This window comes from Arvicola amphibius, chromosome 3 (genome assembly GCF_903992535.2).
Source record: "Arvicola amphibius chromosome 3, mArvAmp1.2, whole genome shotgun sequence".
Lineage (NCBI taxonomy): Eukaryota > Metazoa > Chordata > Mammalia > Rodentia > Cricetidae > Arvicola > Arvicola amphibius.
The window spans coordinates 111118690-111137071 of record NC_052049.1 but is presented as its reverse complement, the minus strand read 5'-3'; the positions used below and the strand labels follow the sequence as shown (position 1 = coordinate 111137071).

The window sequence follows — 18382 nt, the reverse complement described above, 5'->3', positions numbered from 1 at the left end:
AGGAGGGGGGATAACAAAGTGTGGGATACTTCTACAGAGTTCCCACATGGCTGGGGCTCTGCTGACGTTGTGGGGAACATTATATGTGGAGTCTCCTTCTGTGGGCCTGTGTGTTAAGCTGTCACATGAAGCCATCCCAGGAATTGGTTACTTTTTTTTGTTTGTTTTTTAAAGACTGAATATCCAGGAAACTGTTGAGACTCAAAGGAATCTGTTTCTAAATATATTTGTATAGCACTGACGTAACTGTTCCATGTTAATAAGCGCCTCCAAGGAGGGTACCATGCCTTTCTGTGCAGATATTGGAAATGGGGTGGGGCAAAGGCGCTCCATTTGGAACATGAAGTAGGTACTGGCGGTGGCCTTATTGACACAGGGTCCTGAACTTCTCCATGTTCTACTCTGTGGGACAGAACTACTTTGGGAACTGAGTGAGAGACTATTCCCCAATTTATAAGAAGGGGAGTATGGTGAATATTTAAAGTCATGTCACTTAAAGAGGTGGAGGCCAAGACAAATCTATCTTGCATATCCTAAATATTAACTACTCAACTGTTGTTAAATACAATGGAAAGCAAAAGGTGTTTAACAGAATAATTTCATGATGCTATTTATTTCATGAAGACGTCTCCACCTAGTGAGACGTTGAAGGATAGAGAAGCTATTATTGAGCTTTTTATTAGGTTAACATTTATTGGTGAAAGGTTTTTTTATTGTTGTTTTTTGGCTTTGAGGTAGGGTCTCACTCTGTTGCCCAGGCTGGCCTCAAGCTCGTTATTTAGCCAGGTTGACCTTAATCTCACTGCAGTCCTCCTGCTTCAATCTCCTAAGTGTTAGGATCATGGGCCAGGAAGGCACCACATTTTAATAAAAATTTAAATAGTTGGCAGTACTTGAGGTAAATATTGATCTGTGTGGAAGAAAGGCCTTTTCGTGTTACAGTTGGTGCAGAAAAACAAAGACCGGGATCTGTGCTGCTTTTACATAGCTGCTGTCAAAATGCCCGACAGAACAACTTGAGGCAGGAAAGATTTCTTTTTGCTTACGGTTTCAGAGATGTCTATCATAGCTGGAAGGGCATAGCAGAGGGAAGTAATTCTCAGCACTCCATTGAGGAAGCAACAAAAGGTTTTCAGGAAGGGCTCGTCATGGCTTGATAGCCTCGAAGACCTTCCCCTAAGTGGGCCTCACACCCCATAATGCCATCACATTATGAGTCTCTGAGAAGACTGTTCCACTCCTTAGGCCACACCCCTTATGACCTCATCTGGAAATAGCTCTAAAGGTAGGGGTGTGCCTTGCCAATGTTCCAGGTGTCTCAAAACCCAGTCAACTTTCAAGTCAAAATTAGCCATCTCAGAATTTAACATCTGTTGCAAATAATAACAGCAACAACATGGGAAACCTATACACCAATCAACATGGGTCTGTGTACCTGGGGTTTCAATGGGACTCAAATTCAGACTCCTGTTTGGTGCTATAAAGTGGGGGAAAGTCCTGTTCGTGGTGGTGACTTTTGAAAGAAAAAAGATGTAGTTAAAAGGTGAGCTGAGAACACTAACGTGTACCTGCAGGCTACACCAGACACAGGAAGGTTGCTTGAGTCTAGGAATTCTGGGCTAGCCTTTGCAGCATAATGAGGCCCAGTTTCAAAAAGAAAGTGCATGTAGGAGGCTGGATATGTAGCAGAGAGACAGCAGAAGGAGCCAGCAGCAGTGATTTAAGTGCCCCCAAAAAGTATATTTGCCATACAAGCATGTCTGTGTCTATCACTGCACATCCACGTGTGTTACTGACATCAGAGCTGACCCTTTCCTGCTCAGCGATGCCCACTTTGACATCCTGCCCAGGTAAGTACCTGAAAACAATCTCTAGCACCATCCAAAACTCTGATTTTCACTCACTGGTCCATATTTTGTCTAAAAAATAGACAGAATGGTGGAGGCAGGTGGATCACTGTGAGTTAAAGGCTAGCTTGATCTATATAGTGAGTTCCTGGCCAGACAGGGTTACAAAGAGAGACTGTGACTCAAAAACAAAAGTAAATACAAGGGTAGCCTAACTGCTTGGCCTCTAATAGCTCCTGCTGCCCATTGACTGGGGCATTCACTGAGCAGAACCAAATTTGCAGGTGGGCATGGATTCAGCATTCATATCTGTAGGATTCTGTAGAATTCATAATCCAAAGATGTTTAATAGAAATTCATTTTAGCTGCTTTGCCATCTACAAGCACCTAAGAGCAACACGAGCCGGTGCGGGAGGTAAAGAAAGAGGAAAAGATTGTGGCTGCTGCTTGTTTCATACTGTCTGTCTGTCTGTCTGTCTGTCTGCTTATATATTTACAGTAGGGTCTTGCCTTTAGCTGGCCTGGTACTCCAATGTGGCTCAGATTCTGCCAGAGTTTTTGTTTGTTTGTTGGACCCCTTGTGGTACAGGTTAGCCCGAAACTCACTATGAAGATCAAGATGATCCTGAGCTGCTGACCTTTCTGCCTCTGCCTCTCAATTACTGGGATTACAGGCCTGCGCAGCTTTGCCCAGCTTCCAAAGCAAAGGAAGAGCTTTGGGTCCAACCAGGGGATGATTTGAGTCAGGGAACCTGCCTCTAGCCCCAGGTGTCTGGGCACAGGATCCTCTGGCATATCTCTGGGACTTCCCTGTCCCCTGGATCGTTTTATCCTCTGTTGTCTCTAACGGCTTGCATTGTTACTTGCATATACTAGGACATTTAAGAGGTTTAAACCCAGGCATGGTAGCACGTGCCTGTATTCACAACACAGGCGGAATCAGGAGTTCCAAGCCAGCCTTGGCTACAATAGTGAGCTCAAGGCAAGCCTGGGCTAGGATGAGGTCTTGTCTCAAACACTGCTAAATGCAAGAAAAAGGAATTTTAAAGTGGATTTCCTTTTTTTCTCTCTGAACTAGGAAACTGTAAACTTTTCTACTTACAACCCCCTTTCAGGAGAGAAATTCTTACAAGACACCTCGCATTATATATATTTTTACATTTTCTGGTAGAAAAAAAATCACAGAGAATTTTATTTTAGGACAATTCTTCGATGTAAATATAATTTTACCAGTTAGAAAACACATAATCAAGTCTGCATACTCATGAAATGGATCTGCTTGTTTATTTTTACAAAAAGCTTAAATCTTGGCTGATTTAAAAAAAATTATTTATTTATTTATTTATTTATTATGTATACAATATTCTGTCTGTGTGTATGCCTGCAGGCCAGAAGAGGGCACCAGACCCCATTACAGATGGTTGTGGGCCACCATGTGGTTGCTGGGAATTGAACTCAGGACCTTCGGAAGAGCAGGCAATGCTCTTAACCTCTGAGCCATCTCTCCAGTCCTGATATTTTTTTTAATTTAAGCTCTCACTATGTAGCCCTAGATGGCTTAAACTTGCCGTGTAGACCAGGCTGACTTCAAACTCACAAAGATCCACTTGCTTTTGCCTCCTGAGTGCTGGGAGGTTTGTGGAGGTTTGTGCCATCACACCAGGCTTAGCTGAATATCCGATGCTATAGGATATAGAGCATTTTCAAAATTTTGCAAGGTTGATCAATGTTCTGACTTTATGATCTTCAATGCTGAGAATACTGTTTCACTTAAATATGTGGTACAAAAAACGGCACAAGTATGTTGAGGGCCATTCAACAAACTGTTGAATTTTGCCCTGATCCCAAGTCTAAGTTCATATAACAAAATGTATGAAACCTACTGCTACTCAATCAGCTACTCAAAAACACCATTTTAAAAATTTTCATTTATTTACTTATTTATTTTACACCTCTGCCGCAGTTTCCCCTCCCTCCTTTCCTCCCAGACCCTCCCCGCATCCCACCCCCTCTGTTCCCACTCTCAATCCATCCCTCCTTCGTTTCCATTTAGGAAAGGGCAGGTCTCCGGTGAGTATCAACAAAACATGGCATATCAAGTTGCAGTAAGACTAAGCACCTTCCCATGTATTAAGGCTGGGTAAGGTGACCCAGTATAGGGGAGCAGGGTCTCAAAAGCCAGTAAAAGAGTCATAGATAACCCCTGTTCCCACTGTTAAGAGTCCCACAAGAGGACAAGCTACACAACTGTCACATATATACAGAGGGCCTAGGTCAGTTCCATGCAGGCTCCTTGGTTGTTGGTTCTGTCTCTGTGAGCCCCTATGAGCCCAGGTTAGTAGATTCTATGAGTTTTCTTGTGATGTTTTTGATCCCTCTGGCTCCTATAAACCTTTCTCCTCTTCTGCAGGATTCCCCAAATTCCACCTAATGTTTGGTTGTAAGTCTCTGCATCTGTTTCCATCCATTGTTGGATGAAGCCTCTCTGATGACAGCTGAGCTAGGCACTACCCTGGTCACAGGTGATGGCCAGTTCAGGCTATGTAGCTGCTATTGCTAGGAGTCTAAGCTGGGGTCTTCCTTGTAGATTCCTTTGTGCCAGGTTTTTACCCAACCCAGAAATGCCCCCTCCTTTCCAGGAGTCTCTTTCAGTACTTTCCCTCTCCAGCCCCCCCATAACCTGATCATCATGTTCCCATCCCCACCCACCCTCAGTCCACTCACAAAATCTCTTCTATTTCCCCTTCCCAGGAAGGTCTGCCCTCTCCTTAAACCCTTCCTGTTACCTAGCCTCCATGGGGCTGTCTCCTCCCGTTTTATAATCCTCTCTAGTTCTGAGATTAAGGGTATGTACCACTACTGCCTGGTTTCTGTGGAAAGCTAGTGTGGCTACTGGGATTAAAGGTGTGTGTCATTGCTGCATGGTCTGTGTAAGGCTGGCCAGTGTGGCTGTTTTACTTTTCTGATTCTCAGGCAAGCTTTATTTATTAAATACAAATGAAATGCCACTACACACATCCTCACCAGCATGAACAGTCACTTGTGCTTTTGATCTTAGCCATTGTGACAGGTGTAAGATGGAATCTCAGAGCCATTTTGATTTGCATTTCCCTGATGGCTAGGGACGTTGAACATCTTAAGTGTTTCTCGGTTGTTTGAGAGTCTTCTATTGGGAATTATCTGTTTAGAATTGTACCCCATTTTTAAATCCCAGTAGAAATCCAGTTTTAATCTATGGTGGTATAATAAGATAAAGAGAGGTTATTTCAATTTTTTTGTATCTATTGAGACTTGCTTTGTGGTCAAGTATATGGTCAATTTTGAAGAAGGTTCTATGCAACATGAAGAAGAAGGTATATTCTTTTGTGTTCGTATGAAATGTTCTGTAGTATCTGTTAGGTCCATTTGAGCCATAACATCTGTTTCATGATTTCTGTTTAGTTTCTGTCTGGATGACCTGTCCATTGGTAAGAGTGGGGTTTTAAAGTCTCCCACTATTGTTGTGTGGGGTTCTATGTGCAATTTAAGCTTTAGTAATGTTTCTTTACAAATGTGGGTGCTCTTGAATTTGGGGCATAGATGTTCAAAAGTGAGACATCATCTTGGTGGATAATTCCTTTGAATATGAAATGTCCTCCTCTGTCTCTTTAATTTTGGTTGGAAGTCTATTTTCTTAGATATTAGGATAGCTACACAAGCTTGCTTCTTAGGTCCATTTGATTGAAAAATATTTTTCCAACCCGTTACTGTGAGTTATATGTCTGTCTTCAGTGTTGTGGTATGTTCCTTGTATGCAACATCATATAAGGGATACTGTTTTAGTATCCAATCTGTTACCCTGTGTCTTTTTATTGATGAATTGAGCCCATTGATATTGAAGGATATTAATGGCCAATGATTGTTAACTGTTATTTTGTTGTTGGTTGTGGTAGTGTGTGTGTGTGTGTTTCATTTCTTTGGGTTTTGTAGGTGTGAGATTATCTATTGTCTGTGGTTTTTGTGTAATTAACTTCCTGGGGCTGGAGTACCTTCTGTAGGGTTGGGTTTGGTGATAGATATTGTTTAAATTTTACTTTGTCATAAAATATCTTGTTTTCTCTTACCTGTGGTGATGGACAGTTTTTCTGGGTATAGTAGTCTCAATGGGCATCCGTGGTCTCTTATAATCTGCAAGATATCAGTTTAGGCCCTTCTGGATTTTAGGCTATGTATTGAGAAGTTGGGTGTGATTCTGATAAGTCTGCCTTTATATGTTACTTGGGCTTTTCCCCTTGCTGCTTTTAATATTCTTTGTTTTTTGGTGAGGGTATATCCTTCTTTAGGTTAGGGAAATTTTCTTCTATGATTTCGTTAAATATGTTCTCTGGGTTTTTGAGTTCAGTTTCTTCTATTATTCCTATTATTCTTAATATTTTCTTTGACTGATGAATCTATTTCCTTTATTGTGACTTCAATGCCTGAGATTCTCTCTTCCACCTCTTGTATCCTATTAGTGATGCATCTGTAGTTCCTGTTCACCCACTGAGATGTTCCAATTTTAGGATTCTCTCCATTTGTGTGTGTGTGTGTGTGTGTGTGTATTTTAATTGCTTCTATCTCTGTTTTCAGGTCTTGAACAGTTTCCTTTATCTGTTATTTTTTTCGTGGTTTTCTTTTAGCTAGTTATTGATTTCTTCCAACTTTTTGTTTGTCAATTTGTTTCCTCAATTTCTTTAAGGGATTTGTTCATATCCTCTGTAAGGACCCCATCATCTTTATAAAGTAATTTTAAGGTTATTTTCTAGAGCTTCAGCTATATTGGATTGTTCACATCTTGCTGTTGTAGGATAGCTGGACTCTGATGGTGCCATGTGCCGTTTCTGTTATTGTGTTCTTTTTTTTTTTTTTTTTTTGGTTTTTCAAGACAGGGTTTCTCTGCAGCTTTTTTTTTTAGAGCCTGTCCTAGACCTAGCTCTTGTAGACCAGGCTGGCCTCGAACTCACAGAGATCCGCCTGCCTCTGCCTCCCGAGTGCTGGGATTAAAGGCGTGCGCCACCACCGCCCGGCCTGTTATTGTGTTCTTACACTGGTATTTAGGCATCCTGATTTGGGGTGATTTTAGGTCTAGGTGTTGATTCCTGCATTTGTGTTTGTTAAGTGGGTCTTTTGTCCCTTGGTTTCTCTTTCCTTTCTGGTCTTCTGGCCTAAATGGCCAAGAGTTCTTGTGACTAGGAAGTCTTCAGGTCCAGTAGGGTGTCCCCTCTGGGATTTTGGGGGCTAAGGGTCCCTAGATCCATCCTGACCTCTTGTAAAGCTGAAGTCTTCCTCTGAAGTTTTAGATTAGGGTATGGATCCCAGGGGAGTGGGTGTGGAATGAGGTCCCTAGATCCTGCCTGACCTCTGGTAAAGCAGAGGTCTTCTTTTGAAGTTGTAGGCCTGGGGTTGCTGGATCCCACCTGGCCTCTGATAAAGCAGAAGCCTTCTGAAGTTGTAGACCCGGATATTGAGTTGGGGTTGCAGAGATTGGGAGGCAGGTGTGTGCAGTCTGGAGTTGCTGGGCAGGCTTTAAAGGGGTTCAAAACACCATTAAAAAAACACAAAACATTCTGGTTCTGCAAGATAGTTCAGCAGGTAAAGGTGCTTGCTGCCAAGCCTGAGGACCTGAGTTCTGTTAGGCCCGAAGTCTGAATCCCTGATATATCACCATGAGACTGGCTCAGATGCAAAAGCAGAGTCTTCATTGCAAGTTAACTCGGGCGTCCATCCATTCGGAGCAGCGGCAGTGGCAGCAGCAGCAGTGGCGGTGGTAACAGGAGCAGAGCAGGAAAGACCCGGAGCAGCTGTTGTCATTAATGTTGCTTTTTGGTTCTTTGAGACAGAGTCTTGATAAAAATAGAGAAATCTCTGTGTACGATAAAAACATTGTAATTCATAACAGGACAGTTATGAATTGATCCAGTTGGCCCACGCTGGATGATAACTCATAATGTAGCTGAGAATAGCCTTGTTCTCCCAATCATCCTATGCCACCACACTGACTCCATGTAGTATATTTCAGCATGTTTCCTTAATCATTTTGTCTGAGTTCATGCCCAGCTCCTTTCCACTGACCATGTCATCTTGGGAACCTTCTGGACTGCTCTGTGCCTTAATTTCTCAACTCTTAAATTGTACCTAAAAGTAGACTCCAGTCTATATAAATTATCACAGTCAGAGGACTTGGGACAATGGCTTGTGCAGTAATACAACACAATACAGATGTCACCTGTGATCATTATTGTCATTGTGATGATGTTAATGGAGAGCTTCTGTGCTAGGCTTACTCTAAAGTTTAAGGGCCTGGAGAGATGACTCAGTGGGTTAAGAACACTGACTGCTCTTGCAGAGGATCCAGGTTTGATCCCCAGCCCCACACATTGGCTCATAACTGTCTGTAACTCCAGTTCTAGAGAATCTGACTCCATCCTCTGGCTTCTTTGGGCACTGCATGAATGTAGTGCACAGAAATACTTGCAGGCAAAGCACCCATATGCACGAACTATCTTTAAAAAGATAAATCAGTACTAGTTCATCTCAAATAATGAGGCTGATTTCAGAACCCCAGTCACTTTTGTATAAAGGTCCATTATCCTTGGAAGGAAAGACACTTCCTCACCCCCAAACCTGTAGCTTTAAGTCTTAAATAGTCTGTTCATTTGTGGGAAATAGAGGCAGCAAGAAGAAAGTCCCAGATCAAGAGATTGGAATGAAAACAAAATGCTGAAGCAAAAACAAACAAGGAATTGAAGTTACTTAGAGTCCTTTTGTGGCTCAGATTTCATTGTCACCATTTCCTAGGCCTTCACTCTTTGTTATCTGGTCTGTCTCAACACACTTTAAAAAATCTCTCTCTCCCTTCCTTCCCCCTTCCTCCATCTCCCCTTTTCTTTCTTTCTTTCTTTCTTTCTTTCTTTCTTTCTTTCTTTCTTTCCTTTTTCTTTCTTATCCTGGCCACAGTTTCCCCTCCTCTTCTCCCAGTCCCACCCTCCCACCCCACCCTCTCTGTTAGCCCCACCCCAATCCTCTCCTCCTAGGACAGGTCTCCCAAGGCATATTAAGTTACAGTAAGACTAAGCACCTCCCCATGTATTAAAACTGGGCAAGGCAACTAAGTATGAGAATTAGGGTCCCAAAAGCCTGTAAAGGAGTCAGAGACAGTCCCTGTTCCCATTGTTATGAGTCTCACAAGAAAACTGAGCTACACAACTGTCACATATATGTCGAGTGCCTAGGCCAGTCTTATGCAGGTTCTCTGGATGTTGGTTTAGTCTCTGTGAACCCCTATGAGTTCAGGTCGGTTGATTCTGTGGGCTTTCTTGCAGTGTCCTTAACCCCTCTGGCTCCTTTCTCTCCTTCTTCAGAACACCCCAGGTACTACCTAGTGTTTGGCTGTGGGGCTCTTTATCTGCACTCATTAGTTGCTGGATGAAGTGTCTCTGGTCTTTGATGAGAACTCTGCTAGGCTCTGGTCCTAGAACACTCTGCAGGCAGGACAAACTGTAGGTCGAAGGTTTTGTGGCTGGGTTGATGTCCCAATCCCTCCACTTGTGGCCTTGCCCCCCCCAGGCAGATTTTAAAACACACTTCTGCCTGTACTATATCAGGCCTACTGAATCACAGCATTCGAGATGCAGTCTGTATGTGTGTTTTGAAATCACTTTCCAAGTAATGCAGATGATCAACAAGCTCTGGAAAGTCATCTCTGTTGTTTCTCATGTAGTTTCCTAGTAATTCTGGTTTCTCTTCCTTTTGGGGAGGCTTCCTGTAGCCCACACTGAATTTTCTACATTGCTGAGAATGACAAGAGTTCCTGATCTTCCTGCTTCCACCTCGTCAGTGCTGGGATTACAGGGGTGAACCATCCCAGCTGACTTACTCTTTCGATAATGCAACCAACATTCGTTATACCTGCCCCATATGAGGTTCTGGGGAAACAGATGAAGAGTGTAATCTTGGTTAGCATGATAAACGACTAAAATAAGAACATTTACAATTCCTAGACATGGACTAAATACATCTCTTCTAAAGAGCTTTACTTCTGGGGTCCTTAGCACCCAGATATGATGTTGTCAGCCTTGATCAACAAGCCAGACTCCCCCCTCCCTACCCCATCATTCTAGTTGACACCTCCCATGTATATGTGTGTGTTTTAATTTTGAAACAAAATATACATGCTAGCTTCTAATTTACAAGCCTCCTGCCTCAGCATCCCAAGTGCTGGGATTACAGGCTCACACCACTACATTACGCTCAGACTTCTCAAAACTCACTATCCTCAGACCCAGAGAGAATTTGTCTCAAGATAAAATAAAGGCCTGAGAATACAACTCAGTGGCGGAGCATTTGTCTAGCATGATTGAGGCCTCTGATTTAATCCCAGTATTGGGGAGGAAATACTCCAAAATTAAACAAAGACAATAGATGGTTTTTTATAGGGACTTCCAGGTACCGCCAATTGTTCTATGTACTCATTAATGTGAACCTTTCACATTTTCACAATAATCTATGAGCGAGGCATCACTCTCCCCATTCTGTGATGAGGAAGGAGGCATAGACTTAACTTGCCCAGCTGCAGACCAAGTAGAATTAACGTTTAAAAATAAAAGTTTGCACGTTGGGTGCACTTAAATGTGGTGCTACCAGAGGCCAGAAGAGGGCGGTAGATCCTCCGAGCTAGAGTTAGAGGCAGTTGTGAGCTGCCTGACATGGGTGCAGGAAACTGAACTCCAGTCCTGTGCAAGAGCAGCAAAGCCATCTTTCCAGCTCCTTTTTCATTTCATTTTATTTTATTTTTTTCGAGACAGGGTTTCTTTGTGTAACAGCCCTAACTGTCCTAGAACTAGCTCTGTAGACCAGACTGGCTTCAAACTCAGAGATCTTCCTGCCTCTGCCTCCCGAGTGCTGGGATTAAAGGTGTGCGCCACCATCTCCAGGCTTCTCCAGCTCCTTTTAAACCTTATAGGACAGTTCTGAAAAAAGAACGCCATAATTCCCAGGCCTAAGTACTTTTCTGGCATTCAGTGTGCTTCTTTCCCCACTCAGATTCAAGCAGGAGATCGAAGATGGGCTATTGCATCACCTATAGGATAGTGTAAATTGTAGGTGCTTAGTAGGTGTCAGCAAATGCTTAGTGAAAAAGCTCGCAGACTGCGGAATGGATCAGGATACTCTACCGGGGCAGAGCATTGGGGGTTGAATCCAGGACCTCACGCGTGTTATGGCAAACGTTCTATCACTAAAAAGCCCGACAGATACTACATTCACAGCTCCACGAGGATTTAAACAGACCAATAAATAAGCGCAATACAACACCCTTCCCTTCCCTGCCCAAAGTAGGACCCTCCATTCCTCTCCCTTCCTTGGCCCAGCATCCACTCTGCGTTCCGTCCTCCCAGCCAGCAGGTGCCCCTAGACCCCCGGCTCCTCCTCCTCCGCCGTCACGGCCTCCCCCTCCCTCTACAGCTTCCTGTCGCCACGATCCGGGCCCTGGGCTGTGGGCGCCCGGGCGCCCGAGGCTTCCCGGTGCGCTCGGCCAGGTAACAGAGCTCGCCGGCGGAATGGGCACCGGCTTGCCCTTGGCGCAGGCGGGGAAGAAGGCGGGCGGGCGGCCAGGTGCGCTCGGGCTCTTCTGCCCCGGGGCGCCGGGGCCTCTCTGCGCCAAGCTCTGGGCACCCGGCTGGATGCCTAGATAACGGTCCAAGATGGGGTGATCCGGGCTGGACGCCGGGCGTGGCCGAGGCCTTCGGGCACGTCCCTCCTCGGGATGCGATCTTGCTGCTGGCTCGGAGCCTCCGGCTGCAGCTTGACCGAGGCCTGGAGCCAGGCTCCCGCCCAGCGCCGCTGCTCTCTGGGATGGGGGAGCCTGGGCACCGAGCTGTGAGGGCCTGGGAACCTCCCAGACCCACATCAGACACGAAGGCTCAAGGTCACAGAGCTGCCTGCGTCTGCCGTTTACAAATGCCTGCTTTTAACTGGAGTGTTTGTAAATGGGCCACTGTTTCCTCTCTTGGGCCAGGGAATTAGGATTCAGAGAAGAGGACTCTAAAAATACTAATCGCCGAGTCCCAATCAGCTGATCCGTCTTACTGGCCAGTGACCCTGGCCTTTCAAAGGAAGTAAGAGGGACAGCGCTTTTCACTCGGGTACTTTGTATGTCTGGCCCTTACTCTGAAGATTGGCCTAGAAGTTTCAGAAAAATTGTCTTAGAACTGAACTGACCCTTTCCCCCCCCTTTCTGCCCTTTTTCTGTTCTTTAATTTTAGTTTAAACTCATTCTTCAGGTTAAAGTGATTTCCCTACTTACAGGTTTCTGATGAACACCTACTGTTTTCTTGAATGGAAACCTGATTTCTCATGCAAGCTGGGCAAAAGTTGCCCTTTGCCCAAGCTCTCTCTGGATAGCATTCCTGGGAGTGGCCTGTGTGTTGAGGGGTGTTGGTCTGCATTTGTCAGAAAAGGGTGAGCTGTTAAGTCATGCAGAGAATTCCCGCAGAGATGAGAGGTGTAGCTGGAAGTTGACGTGTTTGGGATTTCTTTTTTGTTTGTATTTTCAATAGAGGAGCTAATGGATATTAGCAAGGACATCTTAGTCCTTTTTAGGGTCTACTTTTATATGACCAACATAACTTAGTGTTGACTATTCTTGTTTAAATATATCAGCAAAAATTAAAAACTGTAAGTTTTCTGACTTTACCATCTCTATCTATCTATCTATCTATCTATCTATCTATCTATCTATCTATCTATCTATCTATCCATCCCTGTGCCCTTCATCTATCATTTTGAGACAAGGTCTGTGTAGCCCTAGCAGGCCTGGAACTCACTGTGTTGATGAGTCTGAGCTCCTACTCTAGGTGATCCTCCTGCCTCTGCTGCCCCAGTGCTCGGATTATAGGCCCTTACCAGCTACGTTGCTTCACTTTTAACTGAATAATTGCCTTAAGGATATTTTTGTATCTCAACATTTATTTAAAAATCCTTTTGCTTCCTTGTTGATAAATGATAGAGTTGGGATATCTTCCAAGAGGTCTGGAGTCTTTGTTTGGCTCTCTGTTTACATTTGCCTCAAGTTTTGATCTTGTCTGATAAACCTATGACCCAAATCCAGACCTCAGTCAAATTTAGTTTCAGCTTAACCACATTAAGATGCCTGGTATCACATGACTTCTAACAGAAACCAAAGTGGTATTTTATTTATTTATTTTATTATTTTTTTATGAGAGCTTTGCCTCTGTGTGCTGCAGTGCACATGCGAACACACACCACACACACACACACACACACACACACACACACACACACGAACTCTGGTGGTATTCCTCTGTCCCCGTTGACCTTGTTTTTTGAGATAGGGTTTCTCCACAGGAATTCATCTTCTCCATCTCTCAACACTGAGATTACTAGCATGCACTGTCACGCTTGGCTTTTTACATGGGTCTGAGACTCAGGTTCTCATGTTTACCACCAACTGAACTGTCTTCGCTCCCTTCTCTTTTTGTTTCTGGTACTGGGAATTGAACCCAAGGCTTCACACATGAAAGTCAAGTGCTCTATCACTGATCTGTACCCCCTAGTCCTTTCTCGTGCTGTTTTGAGGCATGGCTTCTGTAAATACCCCAGGCTAGACTTGAACCTGCTCTGTAGACCGAGCTGACTTTCAACTTGACATCCTCCGAACTCAGCCTCCTGAGTAGCTGAGATTACAGGTACACACCACTCTACCTGGGTAGTGCTGGCATCTGTGAAGTGTGGCTGCATTATCAGGTACAGGTGGTTTCTTACCTTTGTATCACTATCCAAAGTCAGGGGTCTCTGAAAGGTCCTTATTGACATTGGGTTGTTAGTTAAGTGTGCAGTTAGCTTAGTAATCCAGAGGGCTGTTGCTGGCTTCCAAGACACAGCTTTTATCAAGTGCTTGACACAGTATCTCAAGGGGACTTGCAGTCATAAATACAGCAGCCGCATTTATCTACAAGAGGCTTGGATACGTATATGGTAAAGAATTTCAGAAAAGGTGACGTTTTCATGTTATTTTATAGTAGCAGTTTGGGCATATGCAAAAAATTACCCGCTGCTCTTTTCTTAGGGTACATCCTTTGTTTTCCTGGTTTTGGTCTCTTCTGTCATAGGATGGCATTAGGTCTGTGTCTGCAGGTGCTGTGCAGCCTGGGTGGCTGGCTCTCACTCTATACGTCTTTCTGCCGCCTGAATAAGCACCGAAGCTATGAGTGGAGCTGCCGGCTGGTGACCTTCACCCATGGAGTCCTCTCTATAGGCCTGTCTGCTTATATTGGCTTCATTGATGGCCCTTGGCCTTTTACCCACCCAGGTAGGTAGAGGGGACAATAAAGATTGTTTTTCCTTAGGAATTTATGATTTGGAGCATTTGAAAAAATAGATTTGAATAATATTGAAGAATAATTTTCATTCTAATGATTTGTATTGCAGTCTTCATTGTTAATTTTGATATTGTGTATGTCTAGCTTCTGCTTTTCATGATTCTTTGTGCTACTGGGGATCATTGAATCTAGAGCTATGAATGTGTCCCCACTCTCTTCTATTCTCTCTCTCTCTCTCTCTCTCTCTCTCTCTCTCTCTATATATATATATATATATATATATATATATATATATATATATATATATATGAGGGTCTCACTAAGTTGACCAGGCTGACCTGACTACTCACTTGGTAGTCAAAACTGGCCTTGAATTTATGATCCTTCTGCTTTAGCCTGCCAAGTAGCTGGGATTATAGGCTCTTGTGACTTTGTTGTTGATTTTCTTTGAGGCAAGTTCATGTTTTATAGTCCAGGCTGGCCTCGAATTCCTAATCTTTCTATCAAACTGAAATGAAATAAATTCTTCAGTTTTGTGTTTCATTTTCAAGGTTCTTAATGATTTTAAATATGTCAGGTTATTGTACCTGATGTGCTTGGACATGAAGACACTCTGGGAGTTCTCTCCGGAGTCTGCTTTCAGGATGAGTTCGAACTGCCAGTGTCCAATAACCCAGTCCTCTAGGTTAATCTATGTGTCTGAGTTGGGTGGTAGTAGTGCACTCCTTTAATCCCAGCACTCAGAGGTAGAGGCAGGTAGATCTCTGTGAATTCAAGGCCAGCCTGGACTGCAGACTGAGTTCCAGGGCAGTTAAGGCCACACAGTTAAGGTCTCAAAAAAAAAAAATCTGATGGACATGCCAGAGTGACCTAAGAGTCTGGGAACAAGAGTCTGGTTAAAAGGGAGGAAGATAGAACATTCACAGAAACCACACGACAACTTCTATGTTCTTCCACAGGAAGAACACTGTGGTTGAACAGTCATATCACTCACTGAAGGCTTTGAGGTTTATTACTATTTTAGTATTTTTCCTGATATTGTTTTGAGACAGGCTTGCCTTGAGTTTACTCTGCAGCCCTTGTCTGGGACCCACACCTTTGGAGGATGAACCAGGTAGAGCGTTAGAAGTCCAGGCCAGCCTCAGCTACCGAAGACGTACTAGGAAGACCCTGTCTCAGAAAGCAAAAGCAAAAACGCAAAACAAGAAAGACCACGGTTTTAGACTTAAGGTTTGTTGGTTTGTCTTTTGAGACAGGCTTTTATGTAACCCAGGCTGACCCTGACTCCCTGTGTAGCCAAGGCTGGCCGTGTCCTGATCTTCCTCCTTCCACCATCCAAGTGCTGGGATTATAAATAAGGGTGGATTTTAGTGTTTTTTTTTTGTTGTTGTTGTTATCATTTTTAAAAGCGTTATGCTGGGAAGTGGTGGAGCACACCTTTAATCCCAGCACTTGGGAGGCAGAAGCAGGCAGATCTCTAAGTTTGAGGCCAGCCTGGTCTACAGAGAGAGTTTCAGGGCAGCCAGGGCTACATAGAGAAACCATAACCAAAAAAAAAAAAAAAAAAAGCAAGTTTGTGTCTGTCATTGTTTTTGCCCTCTTTAGTGGTTCAGAAAGATTTCAAAGATAGAGGCTCCAATGCGGGTGACCCAATTCCCAGCCATGTTGTCTTTTTCTGTCTTGGTTTGTTTCAGGCTCACCGAACACACCTCTCCAAGTTCACATTCTGTGTCTTACCTTGGGCTACTTCATCTTCGACTTGGGCTGGTGCATCTATTTCCAGTCCGAGGGTGCTTTGATGCTGGCTCACCACACACTGAGCATCTTGGGGATCATCATGGCCCTAGCACTTGGGGAGTCGGGCACAGAGGTCAACGCGGTCCTCTTTGGAAGTGAGATCACCAACCCGTTGCTCCAGATTCGCTGGTTTCTCCGTGAAACCGGGCACTACCACAGTTTCACTGGAGATGTGGTAGACTTCCTCTTTGTGGCTCTGTTCACTGGTGTGAGGATTGGTGTAGGCGCCCATCTCCTTTTCTGTGAAATGGTCTCACCCACACCCAAGTGGTTTGTGAAGGTTGGGGGAATAGCAATGTATGCTGTGTCTTGGTGCTTTATGGTTAGCATTTGGCGCTTTGCGTGGAAGAAGAGCATCAAGAAGTACCATGCGTGGAGGAGCAGGAGGAATGAGGAGCGACAGCTAAGACACAATGGGCATCTCAAGGCACACTAGCCAAGGCTTGCTCCTGGTAAATGGGCTGGGTTGACTTGGCCGTGGGACTAGAGGCAGAAACAGAACTGAGCTTATAGTGCTTAAGAGCTGAGCTTGTAGGGTACTAGGTTTAGAAAAAGGGCTCAATGTATCCATCGCTTTAGTCGGTTCTCGAGCTAAGCATATGCACTGTTGGGACACTCACTCCTACAGTGGTACTTGCACATCCTCACTGGTGACTGGCAAGTGGCATTGTATAGTGTGGACCGTTGCCACTTGTTTTTGGGCCCCCATGTTCACGGGAGGCCTGATGGATATTCAGACAGCTTTGAAAAGAACTTGAATGAAATCAGTGCTGTCTCTTGTTCCTTTGGAAATAACTCCTGAGTTCCACGAGACAGTTTAACTATGTTTGGCCCATGTGCTATAAAGGGAGGGACTTGCAGGAAGGGACACACGTTTGACATTCAGGCATCTGTGAATGCGATCTGTCATGTAAAGAGAGACAGAAGGATGGAAGTGAAATTAGCAATGGCAGACACTTCCCACCGAGCCTCCCTGCACTGACTGTGTCAGAGGTTCCCAAGGACACCCTTGGGTTCCATGATTCATCAAGAAGACTCAGGGCTTAGCATAGAGTCTCACAGCTTTGACTTATGATAATGAAAGGATACAGGGAAGACTCAGCAAAGGGAAAAGGAACCTTTGTCAGAGCCTGTGGGATCTAAGTATGAGTTTCTAAAGTCTCCTATTTGGATATACAGAAGTGATTCATGTCAACACACATGAAAGTCATCAAAGACTTGGTGCCCAGAGCTTTTTACTGGCAATAGGTCACGGAGGAACCTTCCTAACACAAGGCAAAATTCAAGATTCCCCACAGCAGGCATTCAGCATAAGCCAAATTGCTTCAGAAACAGTTTAGGAGCAGTGTGCCAGTCTTTACAGTTTCTGGTGGGAGCCCATTCTAAGTTCAGTTCCTAGGTGCCAGCCAAGGGCCAGCATTGCAAGCAGGCCTTTTCAAGGATAGCAGTTCAGGCTCGCTACATTAACTCTTGTGTGTGCAAAAAAACCGTAGAGCTAATGCTTTGGATGCAAGATGAATGAGGTGTGGGTAGATTTAGATTTCCTTAGTCCTGTTGTACGGGTTCTGCCCTACCAGGAAAAGTACGCCAGTTCTCAGGGCTTTTGTGAATTAATCTGCTAGGCATGAGAGGCCATGGCTAAATTCCATGGGGATTTACCATGCGGATTCCACTGTACTTGAGATGGAGTTCAGGTTTCAGCTCCTGGTATATACTGCAAACTAGAACCAAAGATTTCAGTGTACGTATTGGCCTTCCTTCCTTTCTTCCTTCCTTCTTTCCTTCCTTCCTTCCTTCCTTCCTTCCTTTCTTCCTTCCTTCCTTCTTCTCCTTCCCTTCTTTCCTCCTTTTTCTTTGTTGCCGATACATTCCCTTTTAATCACTTTTTCTCCCTCTCCTGAGATATGGTTTTGCTTGCACAGCTCAGGCTAGCATTGAACTCTATCCTTTCTTCTTAAGTCTCAGTGCTAGGATTACACTCTTGTGCCACCATGCCTGGCTCTAATATAGGGCTTTAATGGAAAAAAAAGTATTATTAGTTTATTTGGTATTTTTACTGTTATTTAGATCAATAATGATTGGCTAATTCAGTTGGTGAGCCAGGAAATGGTGCTACTGAAGCAAGGCTGTAAAGGTCAGCAAGTAGTGTCCATTCATTCTATAGTCACTGGTGACACTGACCCAGTGAGTGACCTTACGATCGATGGTATTGGCCACAAAAACCAGTCGTGGGGGAGAGGCTGGAAACATGTAGACGTTCTTGCAAATGGAAAGGCACTTTAACTGTGGACCTTTAAGGTGGCTGTTCTATAGATGAAGAGGTGGCTTTTGGCTCTTGGACTTTCCTTTTTGTTTTTTGGAAAGACAAAACCATGCCCCCCC

At 44.2% G+C, this 18382-nt stretch overlaps 1 protein-coding gene across 3 annotated transcripts; it reads left to right on the top strand.

Annotated features, from left to right (window-relative positions):
* Positions 1-13979: 13979 nt before the first annotated feature.
* Tlcd5 (TLC domain containing 5) lies at positions 13980-16531 on the top strand. 3 transcript variants are annotated; one of them, XM_038323894.1, is made up of 3 exons: positions 13980-14193; positions 15898-15970; positions 16328-16531. In XM_038323894.1, exons 1-3 carry the CDS (start codon positions 13995-13997, stop codon positions 16434-16436), a joined length of 381 nt encoding a protein of 126 aa, XP_038179822.1. In that variant the 5' UTR covers positions 13980-13994; the 3' UTR covers positions 16437-16531. The 3 variants fall into 3 exon arrangements, with proteins under 3 accessions (XP_038179822.1, XP_038179821.1, XP_038179820.1); XM_038323893.1 differs by having other exon boundaries at positions 15898-16531; XM_038323892.1 differs by lacking the exon at positions 13980-14193 and adding an exon at positions 15313-15433 and having other exon boundaries at positions 15898-16531.
* Positions 16532-18382: the final 1851 nt, after the last annotated feature.